Source organism: Dendrobates tinctorius, unplaced genomic scaffold (genome assembly GCF_039654945.1).
Source record: "Dendrobates tinctorius isolate UK_male_01 unplaced genomic scaffold, ASM3965494v1 ptg000083l, whole genome shotgun sequence".
NCBI classification, from domain to species: Eukaryota; Metazoa; Chordata; class Amphibia; order Anura; family Dendrobatidae; genus Dendrobates; species Dendrobates tinctorius.
Window position 1 is genome coordinate 16,530,001 of NW_027361751.1, and position 24,823 is coordinate 16,554,823.

Sequence of the window (24,823 nt, forward strand, 5' to 3'; positions counted from 1 at the left end):
TTGAAGGTTAGGCCGCTTTCTAGTAAACCTTCAAGTGGCTTGTGTTGCCAAAATATCCTCTTGCTGCTGAGATCAGCACTAAGCGAGATAATATGTGTAGAACTGTTCGGCCTTTGGTGCGGTGTTTCGTTCTGTAAAACTAGTAGTAATAAAGGAGACAGGTACAGCATCTGATAAACATAGAATTTTACTGTAGGTTTCCCTGCAGAGTGATCATCCGGCTGGGAAGATGCCATGGGTTTTATCCACTAGAACGGATTTTGCCGCCATTCCCAGTACAGTCCGGATGGCCGTGGACTGGTGTAGTGCTGGGTTGTGAATATGGCAATGTAAATACAACCTCAATTGTGCCACGGAGGCATGTAAAACCTTCTAAAATAGATATTTGCTATGTTTTCCAGCAAAAAGTCTTAGTTACTCACCGGTTAACGGTATTTTTCGGAGTCCATGACAGCACCACCTGAGAGAGGGATCCGCCCTTCCTAGGAACAGGAAAACCTACAGATACAAAAGGGCGGCACCTCTCCCACGCATCAGTTGGATTACAGAGCATACAAGAGGACCTCCAAGGTTAATGCATGATTATATGTACAACAATATCAATACTTAAATTTTTATCACCCGTGGATATGTACAAAGGGAAGACGTGCACACCCAATTTGACTAAGGGAAGGGAATCTATGGGTGCTGTCATGGACTCCGAAAAATACCGTTAACCGGTGAATAACTAAGACTTTATTCGGTCGTCCATGACAGCACCACCTGAGAGAATTACAGAGAGTAATCACTACTTTAGGGGGGGGGGGGACTACAGCCTGCAGAACCCTGATACCGAAGGAGAGGTCTGCAGAAGCACCCAAGTCTAGCCTATAAGGACTATAAAAAGTGCTCGGAGAGGACCAAGTGGCCGCCTTACAAATCTGGTCGATGGAGACTTCCGATCTCTCGGCCCACGAGGTCGCCACGGCTCTGGTGGAATGCGCCTTCAATTTCTCCGGAGCTACTCTACCTTTTGAGGTGTAAGCTAGCGAGATTGCTTCTCTAATCCATCTGGCTAGTGTACTTTTGGACACCCTAAGACCTTTCCTAGGGCCTTGGTAGGAGACAAAGAGGGCATTGTCCTTCTTCCAGGGATCGGTAGCCACTAGGTACTCCAAGAGGCATCTTCTAACATCTAAAGTGTGTAGCTTCTCCTCTTTCTCATTAATTGGTTTAGGGAGGAAGGATGGAAGGACTATTTCCTGCGACCTATGAAAGCTGGAGGCTACTTTTGGTAAATACGCTGGGTCAGGTCTAAGTATTACCCTATCCTCTTTTACCTGAAGAAAAGGTGGGCGCCTAGACAATGCCTGAATGTCGCTTACCCTACGGGCTGACGTTATGGCTATCAGGAAAGCTATCTTGAGGGAAAGGCTCCTAATAGAGGCTGACGAGATGGGTTCAAATGGCGCTTCTGTCATAGCTGTGAGGACTAGGTTCAAGTCCCATGGCGTGAGTCTATTTTTTACTATTGGTCTGGATCTACTCGCTGCTTTGATAAACCTATTAACCCAGTAATTAGCCGCGATGTTGCAGCTAAAGAGGGCCCCTAAGGCGGATACCTGTACTTTAAGGGTACTGGTGGAGAGACCCAGGTCCAGCCCTTTTTGTAAAAATTCCAAGATCTGGCCTATAGGGACGGAATCATCAGTATTTATATTTGAGCTTTGGAGGAATCTTTTCCAAATTCTGACGTAAATCTTAGTTGTCACCACTTTCCTACTTTTTAGTAGAGTGTTAATTAGGTCTGGGGAGAAGCCTTTACTTTTTAGCAATGACCGCTCAAATTCCACGCCGTGAGATGAAGGCCAGCCACCTGAGGGTGGAAGACCGGGCCCTGGGACAGAAGGTCCGGGATGTCCGGGAGAACCCAAGGATCGTCTACCGACATGATTCTGAGGTTCGAGAACCATGCTCTTCTGGGCCAGAACGGGGCGATGACTATGACCCTTGCCCTGTCCTTCCTGATCTTCCTCAACACCAGAGGAAGTAGAGATAGGGGAGGAAAGGCGTAGGCTAGCCTGAAGTCCCATTTTATCAGTAGTGCATCTACTGCCAGAGGAGTCTCCCTGGGATTTAGGGAGCAAAACTGTCTCGTTTTCGAGTTCTCCTTGGTGGCGAATAGATCCACCTCTGGCTGACCCCATCTCTGCACGATCTGAACGAAGATGGAGGTGTTTAAGGCCCACTCTCCTTGTTTTAACAGGTTGCGGCTCAGGAAATCTGCTGCGACGTTCTCTTTTCCTCTTATGTGAAGAGCCGTGAGAGATAAAAATTGCCGCTCTGCTAGCTGGAACAACTGTCCTGCCACATTCATCAGAGTTTTGGATCGAGTTCCGCCTTGGTGGTTGATATAGGCCACGGCCACTCGATTGTCCGAGAGAACTCGTACGTGATGGCCCTGTAGATACATAAGGAGCTCTTTAGCTGCGTGTACTACCGCTGTCAATTCTTTCAAATTAGAGGACATTTGTATCTGATCCCGTTCCCATAGGCCCTGGACCAGAATTTCCTCCATATGCGCCCCCCAACCGGAAGGACTTGCATCCGTGGTGACCACGCGGGTAATGTTATACTCCCAAGGGACCCCTCTAGACAAGTTATTTCTTTCTAGCCACCACTCCAGGGACTCTATTGTGTTACTGGATAAGGTCAGTCGACCTTCTAAGTTACCCCCAAGAATTCTCTGATACCATAAAACTTCGCCCTGTAGAGTTCTCGTATGAACTTGGGCCCACTGGACCGCGGGAATGCAGGACGAAAGGGAACCCAACAGGGACATGGCTTTCCTGAGGGACATGGAGGGGTTGTTGGAAGCGTTAAGGACCCGGCAATGCAGGTGCAGCAGCTTCTCTGGGGGCAGACGGCATTCCTGCTTTTTAGAATCTAAGGTTAGGCCTAAAAATTGTTGAATTTTTAATGGCTGCAAACGGGATTTTTTGATATTAAGTAGCCATCCCAACCGCTCTAGAGCCACCGTTGTTTTCTGTAATTGTTCTAAACACTGCTCGGCTGAACTGCCTATTATAAGGAGGTCATCTAGATAGGGAACGACTAGAATGTTTAGCTCGCGCAGATGGGCCATCACTTCTGCCATCACTTTGGTGAATACTCGGGGCGCAACTGCTACCCCGAAGGGTAAGGCCGCATACTGGAAGTGCTGGATTGACCCCTTCAACTGAACCGCCAGTCTAAGAAAAGGTTGGTGTGCTAGACATATAGGTATATGGTAGTAAGCGTCTTTCAGATCTAGGACCACCATGAAGCAGTTTTGAAACAGCATTTTTATTGCGGTGTTAATTGTTTCCATTTTAAACGGACGTACAACCAGGAATTTATTGAGGGCTTTGAGGTTAAATATAGCCCTAAATGAGTCGTCCGGTTTACGGACCAAGAACGGGGGAATAGAAGCCTTTCCCCCTCTCTTCCTCTGGAACTCTCGTCAGGACTTTTTTGTCCAGTAGCTCGAGGACCTCGGTCTCCAGGGCAGCTTGTTCTAGCGGGGAAGATTTGAGCGGAGTTACCCTGAACCGATCTTGGGGGACGCAGGAGAACTCTAGGTGCAGTCCTGTAGCTATCACCCCCAGTATCCAGCTGCTATTTGAGATTCTGGCCCAGGCCGGGTAGAAGGCAGATAATCTTCCTCCTACCGGAGCCACTAGTCATTGGGGCGGCTTCTTATTATCCCGTGATGGACCTTCTTGGCGCCCCCCTCCTCCGAACATGAAGCCCGTACCTCTGGTTTTCTTGTTGTCCCATCTGTTCTGATCTCTGGCCTGCCTCCTGCGGGAATACCCTTTCCTAGAAAAGGGACGTCTCCAGGATGTATTCGGCAGACTTGGAAATTTCTTTTTCTCATCCCCGGCTTTCTCTAACAGTTCTTCTAGGACGGGGCCGAATAAGTATTCATCCTCACAGGGAATAGAACAGAGACGGGACCTGGCTTGGATATCTCCCGGCCAGCATTTTAACCAGAGGGCTCTCCGGGCCGAATTTGACAAACTTGCAGACCTGGCCGCCATTCTTACTGAGTCTGCCGAGGCATCTGCCAGAAAGGCAGCAGCATTCTGGATAATTGGAAGAGACTTACGGATGGAAGCTCGCGAGATTCCATCCTTCAGCTGGGAGTCGAATTGATCCAGCCAAACCATCATGGATCTGGCTGCGCACGTGGCTGCTATTGCTGGCCTTAGGGCGCCTGCTGACATCTCCCATGTGCCTTTTAGAAAGGAATCTGCCTTTTTATCTAGGGGGTCTTTAAGGGAGGCCATATCGTCGAAGGGTATAGATGACTTTTTGGAGGCCTTAGCTACCGCTGCATCCAGCTTGGGGGCCTTATCCCATCGACTTACTACTGGGTCCTCAAAGGGGTATCTTCGCTTGAAAGCAGGCGGCATAGAACCCCTTTTTTCCATTTTTTTCCACTCCCTGTCTATCAGGCTTTGGACTCTTTCGTTTAATGGAAAGGACCTTTGCTTTCTGGGGTCTAGACCCCCGAACATAATGTCCTGGGCAGACAGTTCTGTCTTTTTTTCTTCTACCCCCATGGTTGACCTTATGGTTTTAATTAATTTATCCATTTGGTCCAAGGGAAAACAGAACCGGCTGGAATCCTCTTCGGAAGAAGAAGAGGAGGCCGAGGACTCTGAGGATATATCTTCCCTCCTAGGGCCGACTGAAGATTCTGAGCCTGAAACACTAGCCCGTCTTCTCTTAGAAGAATCTTCTTTTGATAGGGCTTTTATTTCAGTCCTGATTAATTGCCTCAGGTCTGTAGCGAAGCTTGGAGCTTCTTCCGCTACCTGCATAAATAGGGAAGAGTGTAAGAGTCTGATACTCCACTCATGTTCTACCCCTCATCTCCGTCCCTACCGTCTGTCTCACGCAAGACTGACACAATCTCTTAGGGTGGCCATCTGGTAAGGGGCAACTACAGAGGGCACATTCCTTGTGCTTCTGCTTCCCTGTGGCCTTCTTCCCGAGAATCAAAAAAAACATAAGGGGACGCTGCATCAGGGTACATTCTCGCAGATCTCTTACCCTTGCAGATGAGGATAGGTACCGGATCATGGGGGGCTGCAGGAGGATCCTTTGGCCTAGAGGAACTACTGTGGCTCCCACTCGAACGTCCCTCCTTCTGCCTCTTAGGCTGGTCACTGGGGTGCTTTGCCACGGGCTGCACCTCTTGTGGATCCATGGGGGCTTCTGTTGTGTCCATCGCTGGGCCTCCAGAAGCACCTCAGCAGCAACGCCTTCTGTCTTAAGAAGGCTTCCCCTCCGGATCAGCAGGAGCTCCGTCCGGTGTTCGGGCCCCCCATTGGACCGCTCCCCGCGATCCTCCCCTCCAGGCCTGCCCGGCCCCCTCAGGCGGTGGGCGCGCATCGGCGCGTGTCCCCCACAACCGGAAGTCGACCGGCATCCGACTTCCGGTTTCGGCGCTAGGCTCCGCCCCCTCCGCCGCGTCACTTCCGCCGCGCGACAGAGGCCATGGGGACGCGCGGCAAGGGGCTAGAACTGCGCCGCCGGCTCGGAACCGCAGCTCCCTTTGTGGGACACCGCCGGCGGCGCCCGCCCGAACGGACCGCACCGCCCCGGGGGAAGGAGACACAGGGGGACACCGCTTACCTCACCGGCCCATGGAGAAGGCCCCCACCGGACCCTGTCTCCGCCTGCTCTTACCACTGCCGTGGAAATCCTACCCGGACCCACCGTGGCGCATCTAGGGCCCCCAGCGAGACCGAGGTAGGAGAACCCCCCACTACCTGAGTCGGTCCGCTGGGCTGGGAATTCGGTTATCCATGACGGACGATCTGTAGGGAGTTCTGTCCTTCTTAGGAACAGGAAACCAACTGATGCGTGGGAGAGGTGCCGCCCTTTTGTATCTGTAGGTTTTCCTGTTCCTAGGAAGGGCGGATCCCTCTCTCAGGTGGTGCTGTCATGGACGACCGAATAAAAATATTTTTTTTTTTCCCACTAAGGTGGCAACTTATCAAAAATAGATTTTTATACACTAATCTTGAACCCAAAAGCAGGGCCGGTTTTAGGCAAAGTGGGACCCTAGGCAAAGTTTAAAATGGGGCTCCAAATGCTAACATTTTGCACATCACACAGAATCATTTTGATTGTATTTACATGCAATGAGTTCAGGCCGCTAAATGAGTGCGATCAACAATATTGAAGTCGTTCAACGCTTGTTTCCCAGCCTCTTTCCACCGTCTGAGAAAGAATGATGGGGACAGAACAATCACTAATGGATCAATCTGTCCCCATACAGTATCATGCTATCAGCAGCACATCTACAGTTTATACCCCATAGTCCTCTATATAATATAATGTGCCCCATAGTCCTCCATATAGTATAATACACTCCCCATAGTCCTCCATATAATATAATGTACCCCATAGTCCTCCATATAGTATAATGCACCCCATAGTTCTTCATATAGTATAATGTATTCCCCATAGTCCTCGATACCGTATAATGCAGCACACATAGTATAATGCAGCCACCCCACAGAGTATAATGCAGCCCCGCCATACAATATAATGTAACCCCCATAGAATATAATGCAGCCCCCCTCTTACAGTATAATGCAGCCACCCCTTAGAGCATAATGTAGCCACCCCACATAATATAATGTAACCCGCCCATAGAATATAATGCAGCCCCCCTCATAGTATAATGCAGCCCCTCCATAGAATATATGGCAGCCACTTATCTAGTTTAATGTATCCCCTCCATAGAATACAATGTAGTCCTCCTCATAGTATAATGCAGCCCCAATAGAATATAATATAGCCCCCTCATATTATAATAGAGCTCTCATACAATATAATCTAGCCCCCCTACAGAATATAATGCAGCCCCCCATAGAATACAATCAGGCCTCTCCATATAGTGTAATGTAGCCACCTCAGAGTATGATGCGATCACCCCCCATAGAATATAATAAATATAATACAGCCCCCGCCATAGAATATAATGTAGCCCTGAATAGAATACAGCCCACCTACCCATAGAATATAATGTAGCCCCCCATATTAAATAACACAGCCTCCCCCATAGAATATAATGTACCCCCCATGGTATACAGCACAGCCCCGTCATGGTATACAGCACAGCCCCGTCATGGTATACAGCACAGCCCCGTCATGGTATACAGCACAGCCCCGTCATGGTATACAGCACAGCCCCTGTCATGGTATACAGCACAGCCCCTGTCATGGTATACAGCACAGCCCCTGTCATGGTATACAGCACAGCCACTGTCATGGTATACAGCACAGCCCCGTCATGGTATACAGCACAGCCCCGTCATGGTATACAGCACAGCCCCATTGTACACAAAAGTGCCCCATGGTATACCGCAACTCCCCCCCCCCCGAGAATGGCCCCACAGTCACTGACATAAAAAAAAAAAAAAAAACAAAAAACAAAAAAAAACACTCCTCACCTCTTCTCTTCGTGCCCGCATTGCTCCTGGCTCCTGCACTGCCTGGTACACAGTGAGTGCGCGATGATGTCATCGCGCACTCGCTGTGTGTCAGAGGCAGAGCAGGGAATGATAGGAGAGGGAGCGTCAGCTGACAGTCTCTCCTCCATCATTGCTGTGAACTTTACCGGCGTCTATGATGCCGGTATAGTTCAATGCGATGGCAGGGGGAGTCGGCGCTGGGGGCAGGAGGGCCCACAGGGGCCCCATAGCAGCTGCGTGATGGGCCGCTAGCTGGGGGCCCCTGGGGGAGCGGGGGCCCTAGGCAGCTGCCTGGTCTGCCTGCCCCCAACACCGGACCTACCCAAAAGTCAGCCACAGTAACGTGCACCATATATATTAAGAAGATTACGCATGGGGCAACAAGCAGAAGGTGCATCTTTAGGCTCAGGGGTGAATCCTGATGAAGGACCCCTATGCAGGACTATGCCCCCCTATCACCTGGTCTGGCCCCACCTGCACATTCATATTAGGCACAAGTAGAGTCATACCCAAAGGTATTGGCACCCTTAAAATTGTTCCAGAAAATGAAGCGTTTCTCCCAGAAAATTATTGCAATTACACGTTTATTTCCTTTGTTTATTGGCGCAACACAAAAAAATAAAATAAGTAAAATTGGATGTCACACAAAACCCCCAAAATGGTCTGGACAAAATTATTGGCACCCTCAACTTAATATATGTTCGCACGCCCTTTTGGAATAAATAACTGCAATCAATCACTTCCAATAACCATCAACAAGCTTCTTACATCTCTCAACTGGAATTTTGGACCACTCTTCTTTTGCAAACTGCTCCAGGTCTCTCATATTTGACGGCGCCTCTTCCCAACAGCAATTTTTTTGTGCTGTTCCAAGACACACAAAGAAAATAAACATGTGCAATTGCATTAATTTTCTGGAACAATTTCAAGGGTGCCAACACTTTCGGCCGTGACTGTATATAAAATATAAACGTGCTATTGCAATCACTAACACACGCATATACATAATACACACATGCACATGCAAAATAAGCACATAACATATGCATACATACAAAAGACAATGAGCTACGGCAGATTTCAGGTACAATTGAAATTTTTTTGTCTTTTTTATAATAAATTTAATGCAGGGCAGCTAGACTACCCTTGGCTAAACTTTCCTACTTTTTAGAAACATATTGAAGCCGTGACATAACATGAGAAAACATTTTAGAAAATTCCCCCCTATATATCTATATTAGGCTATGTTCCCATGATGAGCTTTTTATGCTGCAAATTTAAAAAAAAAAAAAAAAAGTAACCCATTTTATTTAATGGGTGGAGAAAACGTGCAACATCAAAAACTCACCAAAAGCTCATCATGGGAACGTAGCCTGGTTTATGGCTACTAGAGACAGTCATGATACAAGTAATAAGCTTTACACTGACTGCAACCATAAATTTGTAAGGTGTAGTCGAGAATTCCTGTTTTTAAGACACAATCACAGACCAAAGTTCGAGTTCACGCAAATGTCCGTGAAGCTTGCTCTGAGCACACACTGTCTGCGGGTCTCCTGACCAGAACTCAGCCTCACGTATGCCTATGAGGACTTCTGCATGAGCCTTAGCTAAACAAGAGGAATTTACTTTTTTACTGTCACATTGAGCATGGCATCATGTCAGCGGCTGGATGAGTTGAGCAGATTGATATATACAGTTTTGGGAAAAGATTTAGCATAATTTGGAATGTACTGATTTAATGCTCTGCTCTTTAAGAGTCCAGTGGGCGGTCTAATTCAGTGATTGGCAGCTCTCTATATGCACACTGATACAGAGAATGATAGCGAATGGATACCATACCACATGAAGACCCCCACAGGCTGCCCCGGAGCAAGAGAATCACATTAACTCAAAACTGAAAATAAAGATTAAACAACAACCACAAGACGGATTTCATCACCCAAGGTATCATTGTAATCAGTATAACGACGCCGGCCTGACACTGTCTGTAGGTTACTGTGCACAATCCTGCTGACAGGGTTAACTTTAAGAGTAAGAAAATATATATTACCAAAATAAGTGTCGAATCCTCTGCGGGTTGGGAGGCAGTCAGTTTTATAGATGCCGAGGTGCCATTTTCCCACCATGTGGGTGGTATATCCGGCTTCCTTCAGTAACTGAGGCAGCAGCTTTTCATCCAGAGGAAGACAATAGGGCTGACACGGCCATATTATCTGATGCTGCAGACCTGTATGAATCTTAGGAAAAGAGAAACACATTAGTGGTGCATATGTTATACAGAAGGAATAAGCCCCGTCCTCCATTGCACCAGGACATAAATGACATGAAAGCTCTACATTTTCCCATTATAGGTATTTATTAGGGAGTCTTTATAGTGGACCCTCACATACAACATACAGGTGCTTCTCACAAAATTAGAATATCATCAAAAAGTGAATTTATTTCAGTTCTTCAATACAAAAAGTGAAACTCATTCTATAGAGTCATTACACAGTGATCTATTTCAAGTGTTTATTTCTGTTAATGTTGATGATTATGTCTTACAGCCAATGAAAACCCAAAAGCCATTATCTCAGTATACTAGAATACTTTATAACACCAGCTTGAAAAAATGACTTTAAAATCCAAAATGTTGGCCTACTGAAATGTATGTTCAGTAAATGCACTCATTATTTGGTCGGGGCTCCTTTGGAATCAATTACTGCATCAAAGTGGCGTGGCATGGAGGCGATCAGCCTGTGGCACTGCTGGGGTGTTATGGAAGCCCAGGTTGCTTTGATAGCAGCCTTCAGCTCGTCTGCATTTTTGAGTCCGGTGTCTCATCTTGCTCTTGACAATACCCCATAGATTCTCCATGGGGTGAAGGTCAGATGAGTTTGCTGGCCACTCAAGCACAGTGATACTGTTGTTTGTAAACCAGGTATTTGTACTTTTGGCAGTGTGGACAGGTGCCAAGTCCTGCTGGAGGATTAAATTTCCATTTTGGAGATGCACCTGTATGTGACCACTTCATATTGGCATGTCTGGGCAGAACAGAGTCGTCATCTCACCAGATAGCAGCATATAGCACCACCATGATTTCCATACACACACTGCTCAGGAGAAGATTGCCCGAGGCCGCCAACACTATGGATGCAGCATAGTAAATTATGTGGATTTTATGTGGAAAAGTAAGATATACACTTGGGGTCACATGAGCGTATTAAAAATAGGTCCGATTTTCCTCAAGAAAAGTGGGATAATTTTTTTCTCAATCGTCATCCATTTACAATACATTTATTACAGCAGTTATTTCAGAACCTTTTACAATTTCCTGATAAAGGACTGCAATGTATCCATTTTTTTTCCTCACACCCATCCAATTATTTTTATTTATTTTTTTTAATACGGTTGTGTGAGCGAGCCCATATACAGTCATTACACTGGCTACCCATCCACTCCAGAATTCAGTATAAACTTATTACCCTCACCCACAAAGCTCTCCATGGCTCAGCACCACCCTACATCTCCTCCCTTGTTTCAGTATACCACCCTACCCGCGCCCTCAGTTCTGCTGATGACCTGAAGTTAGCATCTTCAATAATCAGAACCTCCCACTCCCGTCTCCAAGACTTTACACGTGCTGCGTCAATTCTTTGGAATGCACTTCCCAGGTCAATACGATTATTCCCCAATCCCCACAATTTTAAGCATGCCCTGAAAACGTATTTATTCAGACTGGCCTACCGCCTCAACACATTAACCTAATCTATCCCTTTGTGGCACAGTCAAAAGTTTTACCATAACCAGGTTCCCCGCATCATGTTCCCACATGCTTTATGCATCCATTAGCCCTCTGTGTCTGTACTGTTACACACTTAACATTATGGCTGGTCTAAACAATCAGGGCAATTGTTACCACCCACCTTTTGTGTCTACCTCTTTCCTCATAGAATGTAAGCTTGCGAGCAGGGCCCTCATTCCTCTTGGTATTTGTTATAATCTATGTGATTATTGTTATGCTGTAATGTCTATTGTCTGTACAAGTCCCCTCTGAAATGTAAAGTGCTGCTGAATATGTCAGCGCTATAGAAATAAAATGTATTATTATTTAATTATTAATATGAATGTGGAGGGTGCATTACTACTGAATTTGGCATCCAGGTAATAACATTACATACATGTCAACTACAAACTTCTAAAGCTGATTGTAAAGACTTTTCCTAAGGCCGGGGTCAGACATGCACAAAACTCGCACGAGTCCCGCATGTCAATACCCAGCACTGCCGCCGGCGCTCAGTACCGGAGTGTGAGGCTGCATGTATTTCTATGTGGCCGCACGCACCGGTCCTGAGTGCCGGGTATTGACATGTGAGACTTGTGTGAGTTTCGTGCATGTCTGACCCCGACCAAAAAATTCTAATGTTACTGATCGTTAGACAGGTGATTCCTCGTGCTATATAAATACAATGATGAACTATTCAAAAAATTTTGCTCAAAAGTTTACATACTGCGGCAGAAGTTTTGCTTTCTTGGCATTTTTTCAGAGAATATGAATGATAACACCAAAACTTTTTCTCCACTCATGGTGTCACGGTCACGCGCGGCTGGACACAGCGCCCCCAGCTGGGCGGATTTAGATGACACGGTGTGACCCTGGATACAACGCCTCCAGTTGTGCGAATTTAAATAATAACACGTGCAGCTGGATACGCCGCCTCCAACAGGCGAATTTAGGTAATACACGTAAATCTGGAAACCCCGCCTCCAGTAAGGCGAATTTAAACAATAAGGGAAAACCTGGGTAACAATAACAATGGTGGCCCTGCGATAGGGAATGGGGACGTGGAGACCTCCTGCACTCCCCTGAGTCAGTGTCTCTACACTCCTAGCATTCCCTAGGCCGGTTTCGCACCGGGTGCCACTCAGGATACCTTTAAACCCTAGCTCAACCTCCACCTAAACCCTCACTAGTGAAGTGGACGGTGCGGAAACTAATCCCACCACTGCACTAAACACACATAAGGAAAAGAGACAAAACAGGGGAACACCACTTAGCCTTGCTCTGTTGCTTACGCTCCCAGCAATAGAGCCCACCACCTGCCTGCATCTTTTCCTCCGACCGTGTCCAACACCATAGTGCAGCCCTGGAGCAAACAGAGTACACCGCCTGCGTGCAGCTGTCCAGAGAACAGAGTCCAGCATAAGAGTCCAGCTTTCCGCAAGAGTCCAGCATCTTGAGTCCAGCTTTTCAGCAACCGAATCCAGCATCATGAGTGCAGCTCTACACCATAGCTGTCACTCCACCAAGCCATGCAAGAACTCCTTGCTGACACCATAGCTGCAGCTCCACCAAGCCATGCCAGCCCTCCTCGCAGACACCATAGCTGCCACTCCAGGACTCTCACTGAGCTGCCTGGGACTCTCTTTCAGCTCCATCCTTCACCCAGGCTTGCATGTAACTGAGGACTAATCACCAACAGTGATTGACACACCTGACACTCTCTTATAGAGCAATCACACCTGTAACATAATTGCGTGCACAAATTAAAGTAACCAAGTGCAATGACAATCACCACCACCGGGGGGCAAATTTAGAACAAAAGACACCACAGTGCAATAATCCTAATGGCCACCGGGGGCAAAGCCACCTTTGGCACACAGCCAAAGGGAAAAAAGGTTACTTTGTGCATTTAATCTGTCAGATTGCCAAAAGAAACTTAGGTTGTACATCACCCACAGCAAATGTGTGTGCAAAACGTTTCTCTCGTTTAGAGCAGACAGAAATAACATGAGAGGCATCTCCACAGAAAAAACGCAGCTTATTACGCCTTCTAAACTCCTGACGTTGCGCCCTAGACAAAACTCCATCACATTGCATAGGTTCAGACATTTGTTCAAAATGTGGCAGCGCCTCCCGTGTAGTCTTGCGTTCACGTAAACGCCGATCAACTTGAATGGCTAATGACACAGAATCATCAAGACCAGAGGGAACAGGAAATCCCACCATAGTATCTTTTAAAGTCTCAGACAAAGCCTTCCAAAAGATAGCTGCCAATTGTCATTCCATGTAGTAAGGACCGCCCACTTTTGGAATTTCTGACAGTATAACTCTGCAGGATCAATGCCAATAGGGCTCTCTCAGCTTGATCAATAACATTAGGTTCATCATATAACAACCCCAAGGCTTGAAAAAAATGCATCCACATTAGTCAAAAACAGGATCTTCAGGTGTCAAAGAAAACGCCCAATCCTGGGGATCGCCGCGCAGCAAGGAGATGACAATTTTAACCTGCTGCGCAGAGCTACCCGATGAGTTAGGCTTCAAGGCAAGAAATAATTTACAATTATTCTTAAAATTGGTTGGTTCAACAGCATGTGAATGAGTGAGATAGGCGGAAATTCCCCGCACTTCAGCAGCGAGCTGCTCCACACGATCAGACAATTGCTTAATCTACATCAAGGAGAAAAAGAAAGAAAAAAAAAAGAATCCTCCTACGGCCCCGGAGAAAATATACATATAAAGAAAAAAATTCTGACACTTTTTTTTTTTTTCTTACAATTCTCTCCTGCTTTTGAGTACCCTAGAATCTGTGGTCCTAGACGCCTCATCACGGCTGGAGAACTAAATAAGCCTAAAGAAAGAAAGGGAAAATCTAAACTGCCCCAGAGCAGACCCCAAAGCAATAGACAGCCCTCAACATGTATTGTCGGTGAAACAAGAGGAAAACACAGACACAGGTAGAAAGATAGGCTGAGCAAACGATGGGGCCCTCGCTAACTAGAAAGGACAGGAAAGAAAAGCTGCTGTCTGCAATCACGCAAAAAACCCTGCCAAAAAGAATGTCCAACACTTCTGATAGAAAAATGCCCTGAAGTCGCTAGACTTCAAATCACTATATCAGCACTCAGGTATATTCTGAAGACAGAGAAAAGAGATCAACTGATCAGAGACAAAATGGGGATTCAGCCCAGTCCCAGCCAGGGCTGGCTGAACACAAGAACTAAGTAAACCAGACAAAAACTCATATGAACAATAGCAGAGAAAACTTAGCTTTAGGAAGGCAGGAACCAAACTGGAAACCAGGAGCCACAGTCAAAAATCACCAGCAAGAAACTAGGGAGTCGGCTGCCTTAAATCCAATCAGAAACTCCTGATGTCCAATCGCAGTCCTCTTCCTCAGGTGGCCGGTCTCTGCCATTTAGATCAGCTTCATTACCTCCCTTCACCAACAGAAGGAGTCCAGATAGAGAACTCACTACTCCTCTGTCAGCACAGCCAGTTCCATAACCCTCACCAGAAGCAAACCCGAAAATGAGCTCACAACACAGATCCAACAACAGCATATGGGGGAGGCTGTGTGGGGCTCATGCCGCATATGGGGGAGGCTGTGTGGGGCTCATGCCGCATATGGGGGAGGCTGTGTGGGGCTCATGCCGCATATGGGGGAGGCTGTGTGGGGCTCATGCCGCATATGGGGGAGGCTGTGTGGGGCTCATGCCGCATATGGGGGAGGCTGTGTGGGGCTCATGCCGCATATGGGGGAGGCTATGTGGCAAGGCATTACTGGGAACGGGACTTGCCGAGAGCATCGCTGAGGCCTGGTGACGCTGCGAGGGACATCGGAAGGTGACAATATGACGATTTTTTTCATTTTAATTCTTTTTTTTACATGGATATGGTCTCCACTCCTCCAGACCGTGGGTACCATCCTCAAATGTTCTGCTTACTTTTCGCATGGTGGGCATAGCCATGTGCAGAACAATGCATTCCTATGTGTGCGGATTTTCCCGCGATTCCGCACAAAGAAAGAGCATGATGCGTATTTTTCCGCAATGCAATTCCACTGCAGAAAAATCCGCAGCATTAGCACAGCATGTGCGGAATCCCATAGGAACGCATGGGATGCTTTTTTTTTTTTTTTTTTGCGTTTTCGCAGCAAAAATCGCACGTTTAAAATCGCTGCTAAAACGCAAAAAAACTGCTACGTGTGAACACAGCCTAAAGGTCAATACACACAGAGTGTTGATGCCAGGATACTTATTGAGCTATAGCACTACTTTCACTTTAATAAATTCCCTTTCTCACTTGGAATTATATTGATTTTCACACCAGCATATGGCATTCATGGCAATTATTTATTCTAATTAAGTACGTTTTCAACAATAATAATTTCTTTGTGAGTGTTGTCTTGAATTTGCGTCCGTTGTACTACCAGCTTTTTCTCCCCACCTCATGCCTTTTATGTATTTGACCAAATAAAATTGTAATCTTTTAGGCTATGTGCACACGTAGTGGAACTCTCGTGGAAGTCACCGCGAGAATTCCGGAATTCCATTCCGCGGGAAAATCGCATTTTAAATTCCCACGATTTTCCAGAGGAAAAACTAGCGATTTGCAAGCGTAATTAGCTTGCAGAATGCTAGCATTTTCCAAGCGATCTGGAGCATCGCTTGGAGAACTGATTGACAGGTTGGTCACACTCGTCAAACATAGTGTTTGCCAAGTGTGACCTACTTTTTACTACTGATGCTGCCTATGCAGCATCAGTAGTAAAAGATAGGATGTAAAAAATTAATTAAAAAAAAAATAATATTGTTATTCTTACCTTCCAGCGTCCCGCGCAGCCTTCCCGCCTCTCTCCACACTCCCTGTCCCAGTAATTCTTTGTGCGAATGACAGCGAGACGTCGCGCTCCCGCGACATCATCTAGGATGACTGCGAGACGTCACGCTCCCGCGAGATCTCGCTGTCATCGCGGTCATTCTCGCAAAGGATTACTGGGACCGGGAGCGTGGAGAGAGGCGGGAAGGCTGCGTGGGATGCCGGAAGGTGAGAATAACTATATTTTTTATTTTTGTAATTATTTTTTACAGGGATATGGTACCCACAGCCTGGAGGACAGTCTCCTCTCCTCCGGACCATGGGTACCATCTGCAAATGTTCTGCTTACTTTTCGCATGGTGTGCACAGCCACATGCGGGAAGTAAGCAGAACAATGCATTCCTATGGGTGCGGGATCGCCACGATTCTGCTAAATTAATGAGCATGCTGTGTTTTTTACCGCGAAGCAATTCTGCTGCGTCAAAAACCGCAGCATTAGCAAAGCATTGCGGAATCCCATAGGATTGCACGGGATGCTTATTTTTCACGTTTTCGCGGCTAAATCGCGCATTTAAAACCGCCACGAAAAAAACGCGACGTATGAACTCAGCCTTAAACTACACAACTGGACTCGCATCCTCGGTTTTTTCTTATTCCTTTGCACGTATGTTTACCGATGAGTCCACAATAGATCCATAAATACACATGCGGTGTTAGTAGAGGACACTTCCTTCTATTTATTCTATTTTATACCCTTCTGATAATCGTATACTCCCTACATGTGTATTCTTACTCTACATTTAACAGCCCCCTTTTTTTTTTTAATACTTGTTAAGTGATACACACAAAGTCCATGAAACCAGAAGCAAGGGTGACACTCACCGTCCCATGAAAAAGTCCACTTTATTGAAGTTGCTTAAAACATCAAAGGCAGGAGAATCCCATGTGGAGTCAAAGGACGACGGCTGTTTCGCGCATCGTGCGCTTCTACAGGTCCCGTAGTGGACTTTTTAATGGGACGGTGAGTGCCACCCTTGCTTCTTGTTTCATGGACTTTACATTCGCATAATCAGCCTGATTCACTTGGATGAGAGAATCTACAGCGTCTGACCGTGGCCTTACAATGTAAACCTAAGGAGGGTCACAACAAGGCTCCATAGGCTCTCACTGTAAGGCTGTGTGCCCACGTTGTGTTTTTTTAAGCGTTTCCGCAGCGTTTGTGCCGGCTCAGATGCTGCAGAAACGCTTAAAAGAAGCTTCAAATTAATTTGCATGCGTTTTTGGCTTTTTGTGCCAATGCATGCGTTTTTAACCGCTTCCCGACCGCCCACAGTAGATAAACGTTGGCGCTTGCTGGGCTTTTCAGCAGGGCCGACGTTTATCTACTGTCGGCGGTTTTGTGCCCCCCGGGACCCCCACATACCTTACAATGCGGGGATCCCGGTGCACAATGCATGCTGGGACCCCCGACGTCATCGAGACCTGATTGGTTCAGGTCCTGATGACGTCAGCGTCACAGCAGCCAATGGGAGCGATCGCTGGGAAAGCTGCTTGTTTCCCGGCGATCTCCCTCATTGTAACGCGGCTTCTCCCTCTGATCTCACTGACAGATGATCAGAGGTGAAGCAGCGTTACTGTGTGACTAGATCGCTGCCTGGCACAGCTGTGCCAGGCAGCGATCTTGTCACACAGTAACGCTGCTTCACCTCTGATCATCTGTCATTGTGAGCAGGGCTGTGGAGTCGGAGTCGTGGAGTCGGAGTCGGTGCTCATTTTGGTGGAGTCGGAGTTGGAGTCGGTATAAAATGGACCGACTCCGACTCCTAAAATATATAATAAATTGGGTACAGTAATTCAATGCAGAATGTGCTGAATATTTTTTCATAGGAGTTTGGGAAAGTTATGAAATGTCCTATAAATGGCTGTTCTATTCCTGATCTAAGGCTACATTCACACACAGCGTTTTTCCTGTGTTTTTTGAGGATACGTTTTTCAGCTGCAAAAGCTGATCATCTTTTTAAAAAACTGCATCACCTGAAAGGTTTTTGAGCTCATAGATAATGTTTTCAATAGCAAAAGCAGATTAGAAATCTGCTCTATCTATCCATTTATCCATATCTGTCTATCCATATCGTATCTGTACCAAAAAGAATGAAAACCGGGTAGTACACCAATATATATTCTGTTCTATCTAAATATCTTGATTATGGGATCATAAAAATGATTAAATGTCTGAGGTTCACATTGTACTACAATAAATTTTTCACTTAAATATAAGCAATATGTGTGGGAGTCGGAGTCGGAGTCGTGGAGTCGGAGTTGGAGTCGGTGTAAGAGAAATTGAGGAGTCGGAGTCGGAGTTGCAGGTTTGGCTTACCGACTCCACAGCCCTGATTGTGAGATCAGAGGAGAAGTCACGTTACAGTGTGCCAGGCAGCGACCTTGTCACATAGTAACTCTGCTTCTCCTCTGATCCTCTGTCAGTGTGAGATCAGAGGAGAAGTGGCATTACTATGAGTCAGATCGCAGCGCAGCGATCTTGTCACAAAAATAAAAAAAAGTAAAGAAAAAAAAAAGAAAAAAGCAGGTACACAGGTTAGGGCTAGGGCAAGGGCAAGGGTTAGGGTTAGGGATATGGGTGTGTTGGTGTTAGGTTTGTGGTTAGGGGTGTGTTGGGGTTAGGGTTGGAATTAGAATTGGGGGTTTCCACTGTTTAGGTACATCAGGGGCTCTGTAAATGCAATATGACACCCGCAGACCATTCCATCAAAGTCTGCATTTCAGAACGTCACTACTTCCCTTCCGAGCCCCACCGTGAGCCCAAACAGTAGTTTTCTCCCACATATGGGGTACCAGCGTACTCAGGACAAATTGGACAACAACTCTTAGGGTCCAATTTCTCCTGTTACCCTTGTGAAAATAAAAATTGGGGGCTAAAAGATCATTTTTGTGGAAAAAAAATGATTTCTTTATTTTCACGCCTCTACATTATAAACTTTACTGAAACACTTGGGGGTTCAAAGTGCTCACCACACATCTAGATAAGTTCCTTGGGGGGTCTAGTTTCCAAAATGGGGTCACTTGTGGGGGATTTCCACTGTTTAGGTACATCAGGGGCTCTGCAAACGCACATGACACCCGCAGACCATTCCATCAAAGTCTGCATTTCAGAACGTCACTACTTCCCTTCCGAGCCCCACCGTGTGCCCAAACAGTAGATTTCTTCCACATATGGGGTATCAGCGTACTCAGGACAAATTGGACAACAACTTTTGGGGTCCAATTTCTCCTGTTACCCTTGTGAAAATAAAAATTGGGGGCTAAAAGGTCATTTTGTGGAAAAAAAAATGATTTTTTATTTTCATGGCTCTACGTTATAAACTTCTGTGAAGGACTTGGGGGTTCAAAGTGTTCACAACACATCTAGATAAGTTCTTTAAGGGGTCTAGTTTCCAAAATGGGGTCACTTGTGGGGGGTTTCCACTGTTTAGGTACATCAGGGGCTCTCCAAATGCGACATGGCATCCGATCTCAATTCCTGCCAATTCTGCATTGAAAAAGTCAAACGGCGCTCCTTCCGTTCTGAGCTCTGCCGTGTGCTCAAACAGTGGTTTAGCCCCACATACGGGGTATCTGCGTATTCGGGAGAAATTGCACAAAAAATTTTGTGGTTCATTTTCTCTTTTTACACTTGTGAAAATAAAAAAAAATGGTTTTGAAGTAAAATGTTTGTGAAAAAAAGTTAATTGTTTATTTTTTCCTTCCATATTCCATTCATTCATGTGAAGCACCTGAAGGGTTAATAAACTTCTTGAATGTGGTTTTGAGTACATTGAGAGGTGCAGTTTTTAGAATGGTGTCACTTTTGGGTATTTTTTGTTATATTGACCCCCCAAACTCACTTCAAATGTGAGGTGGTCCCTAAAAAAAATGGTGTTGCAAATTTTGTTGTAAAAATGAGAAATCGCTGGTCGACTTTTAACCCTTATAACTTCCTAAAAAAAAAAAATTATGTTTCCAAAATTGTGCAGATGTAAAGTAGACATGTGGGAAATGTTATTTATTAACTGTTTTGTGCGATATCACTCTCTGATTTAAGGGCATAAAAATTAAAAGTTTGAAAATTGCAAAATTTTCTAAATTTTCGCCAAATTTTGATTTTTTTAACAAATAAGCGCAGATCATATCTAAAAAATTTTACCACTATCATGAAGTACAATATGTCATGAGAAAACAATGTCAGAATCAGTAGGATCCGTTGAAGCGTTCTAGAGTTATGACCTCATAAAGTGACACTGGTCAGAATTGAAAAAATTGGCCCGGTCACGAAGGCAAAAACAGGCTCGGGTGTGAAGGGGTTAAAAGCTCAGGAAGCGCTTAACGGCTAAAAACACAGCATGCTCATTAATTTCCACATTGCTGATCATTTTTAGCCTTCCCCAATGTTCCCAGAAAACGCGCGTCAAAAACGCATCAAAAACGCGCGTCTTTTGTGCAAAAAAAGGCGCAAGAAACGCGCGGAAAAAAGAGGCGCGTTTTCTGGGAAGGGGATCAGTTTCCTGAGCGTTTAAAAACGCTAACATGGGCACATAGTCTAAGGCTATGTGCTCACGTCGCCTTTTTCACGCGATTTATTCCTGAGCAGAAACGCATGCCCTCGAAATGGAAAACGCATGCGATTTTTGACACGCGTTTTTGACGCGATTGTCAAGCGTTTTTCCATGCGTTTTCCCATATAATGGATGGTATGAGGAATCGCGGGCGATTCCGCAAAATTAATGAACATGCTGCATTTTTTACCGCTAAGCGTTTCCGCAGCGGTAAAAACGCACCATTGGCACAACATGTGCGTTTTCTATTACAAATCCATTGGATGCACTTTTTAAGCGTTTCTGCGGCAGAATCGCGCGTTTGGAAATGCTTAAAAATCGCATCGTGGACACACAGCCTAAAAGTGACTTCCGGCTCACACAAAGTATAGAGTGAGCCGGCTAGTCTGAGGAGCGGCGACGCTACCAAGAAGAGAAGAACGTCGCTGGACACCGGAGAGAGCAGCGGTAGTATAATAATACACACACTTAATAATAAACTTCATGGAAGCGCTTCTTTAAGATAGGCCAGATGCCGTTCTCATCAACAGCTACTACATAGTGAACAGAGCCGTGACTCTCCAACTCCATCATTCACATTCCTCCTCCGCTGGAGCTGATTGGTGGGGGTGCCGGACCCTCAGCGACCTGATACTGATGACCTCTGATGAAGATAGGATATCAATAACTAGATATAAAAACTATAACTGAAAGGTGGACACCCGTTCTGTGTGTTGGACACTCTCCTGGTTTTGGCACACTGATGAAATACTGGTCAAAAATACAGATGTGTGAATGAGGTCTTACTAATTCCGAGCCTGGGTGCCTTAAAAACACATCATCTCCTTGGACAGTCCCATCACGTCAACTCACTAATCTGACTCTTTCCTGCTCCACCTCCCTAAGTTTTCTTCAGAATCTGCTCCCTCTTGTTCATCTGTCTCCACGTCCTCCATGCACAGTGCTACGGAATATGTTGGCGCTACATAAATAAAATCATCATCATCACTTTTACAAACTTCAGCTTTTATACACAGCACACAGTGTGATACGATCCCTCTTGGGTCCGCAGGATTTCAATGACCCTATCAGATCATTTCGGTAATGCAGTTTATATTGAACTCTACAGTTAGGAAGGCACAACACATATAGGAAGACTTGTCCTTGCCAAAAAAAAATACAAAAAGCATCGCACTTCTGCAGTCATTTGCCTAAAAGAACAGTCAGTGTTACAGTAACTGAAAGGGACGCGGGCGAGAGACAAGGCTGACATAACACTAGTGATAAATCTGCCACAAAGTAGAGTGAAGCCTTATAATAAAAGGGGCTCTGTGGTATAAACAAAAAAAGAAAACTAATAGCTGTGCACAGGGTGATAACTTGCTGATTAGTGGGGTCCTGAGCGCCGGGGGAGCACTGATCAGGAGAATGGAAACTTTTATCGCTGTTAGAATGGAGCTCGGCCGCTGCCTTCATTCCTATAGGGCCGCTGAGCTCTGCACTCAGCTATAATACCCTGCTGCTACATATCGCAACGGGGGATACAAATTCCTCATTCTTCTGATTAGCAGTTGGACCTCCCCAGATCACCTCAAGTCATACAACCAATAACAAAAAAAAAAAAAAAAAAAAAAAAAAAGAGAGAAATAGTCAATTCATCTCCCCACTCTAATTGTAGCTGGCATCCACGATTAGGGGCTTTACTCCTTGAAACACGTGAGCATTAACACAACAGTGCAGCACCCGTCACAGGACCATGCACATAAGTCAGTGCACAGCACAGCGCAGAGATCAGAGCAGTGAACACAGCACAGAGCGCACAGCACATACAGCACAGTACAGCGCAGAGCACAACACACAGTACAGCGCACAGCACAGCGCAGAGCACACATACAGCACAGAGCACACAGTACAGCGCAAAGCACAACACAGTACAGAGCACACAGCACATACAGCACAGTACATACAGCACAGTACAGCGCAGAACACAACACACAGTACAGCGCACAGTACAGCGCAGAGCACACAGTACAGCGCAGAGCACAGTACAGTGCAGAGCACAACACACAGTACAGCGCAGAGCACAGTACAGAGCACACAGCACAGCACATACAGCACAGTACTGAGCAGAGCACAACACACAGTACAGCACAGAGCACAGTACAGCACAGAGTACAGAGCACACAGCACATACAGCACAGTACAGAGCGCACAGCACATACAGCACAGTACAGCGCAGAACACAACACACAGTACAGCACAGTACAGAGCGCACAGCACAGTACAGCGCAGAGCACACAGTACAGAGCACACAGCACAGCGCAGAGCACACAGTACAGTGCAGAGCACAACACACAGTACAGAGCACACAGCACAGTACTGAGCAGAGCACAACACACAGTACAGAGCGCACAGCACAGTACAGCGCAGAGCACAGTACAGCGCAGAGCACACAGCACAGTACAGCGCAGAGCACACAGCACAGTGCAGAGCACAACACAGTACAGAGCACACAGCACAGCACATACAGCACAGTACTGAGCAGAGCACAACACACAGTACAGCACAACACACAGTACAGCGCACAGCACAGAGAACAGAGCAGTGAACACAGTACAGCACAGTACAGAGCGCACAGCACATACAGCACAGTACAGCGCAGAGCACAACACAGCGCAGAGCACAACACAGTACAGCACAGAGCACAACACACAGTACAGCGCACAGCACATACAGCACAGTACAGCGCAGAGCACACAGTACAGCGCACAGCACAGTACAGAGCACACAGCACATACAGCACAGTACAGCGCAGAGCACAACACACAGTACAGCGCACAGCACAGAGCAGTGAACACAGCACAGTACAGCGCAGAGCACACAGTACAGCGCACAGCACATTACAGAGCACACAGCACATACAGCACAGTACAGCGCAGAGTACAGCACAGAGCACAACACAGTACAGCGCACAGCACAGAGCATTGAACACAGCACAGTACAGCGCAGAGCACAACACACACAGCACAGCGCAGAGCACAACACACAGTACAGTGCGCACAGCACATACAGCACAGTACAGCACAGAGCACAACACAGTACAGCGCAGAGCACAGTACAGAGCACACAGCACAATACAGCGCAGGGCACACAGTACAGCACAGGGCACACAGTATAGAGCATACAGCACAGAGCACACAGTACAGCACAGAGCACAGTACAGAGCACACAGTACAGTACAGCACAGTACAGAGCACATTACACTCCATCCTGTGGCTCTGCACACAGAATTACACCTCCCTATATCACATGACCACAAGATCACATGACCAGGAGATCACATGACTTGGAGACCTGCTACACACTATCACCCACCGTCCCCGGTGCTGACCTGGTACCGGCCGCTGAGCAGCTGGCTGCGGGAGGGGGTGCACAGCGGCTGCACGTAGTACGCCCCCAGCTCCACGCCCTGTGCACACAGACGGTCCAGGTTCGGGGTTCTGATCTCGGAGCCGTGGAAGCCGACATCATGCCAGCCCAGGTCGTCAGCCAGGACTAAGACTATGTGCGGTGGGAGAGCGGCAGTGAGAGCAGCCTGGCAGAGGACGAGGGCAGCCCAGCTCGGCATCGTCCGCGGCACCGGCATGGTGGAGGAGGCAGTGCCCGCTCACCGCTCTACCGAGGAGGTCGTGCAGGAACTGACAGCGGGATCCGCCCCCTCCAACCATCTGCTCCGGTCCTCCTATTCCCGCCCCGCCCCCTCCAACCTTCAACCAGTCTCCTCCTACACTCAGCCCCGCCTCCTCCAACACTCACCCCGCCCTCTCTCCCCTCAGCCCCGCCCTCTCTCCCCTCAGCCCCGCCCTCTCTCCCCTCAGCCCCGCCTCTCCTCCGCCTCCTGTGCCCGCCTGTGACAGCCCTGTGGGAGCGCGAGTTACTGGCCGGAACAGCCGCCGTGTGCTGTGTGCACGGTGTGTGGAGACCGGCACCTACTAAAAACAATAAGGAATGATCATAATGTCGTATTGGTGCTAAAATATGGAGATGTAGAATCGTTTCTGGGGCATTTTAGACATGGAATGTATGGCACTGTAGACAGGGCTGCCACTAGGAATTTCAGGGCCCCCTACTGGCAA

The 24,823-nt window shown here is 46.9% G+C and overlaps 1 protein-coding gene across 2 annotated transcripts in view; it reads right to left on the minus strand.

The window, feature by feature from the left end:
- The window catches only part of ARSB (arylsulfatase B), a 208,212-nt gene extending 183,793 nt beyond the window's left edge, over window positions 1–24,419 (minus strand). Inside the window, exons 1-2 of one of the 2 annotated variants that reach the window (XM_073584152.1) lie at window positions 24,079–24,418; window positions 9,565–9,751 (exon numbers count right to left, since the gene is read on the minus strand). In XM_073584152.1, coding sequence (XP_073440253.1) covers window positions 9,565–9,751; window positions 24,079–24,333 — 442 coding nt within the window. In that variant the 5' untranslated portion in view covers window positions 24,334–24,418. Of the gene's footprint in view, window positions 1–9,564; window positions 9,752–24,078 lie in introns of both variants that reach the window. The other variant, XM_073584153.1, reaches the window with a different exon arrangement.
- Window positions 24,420–24,823: the final 404 nt, after the last annotated feature.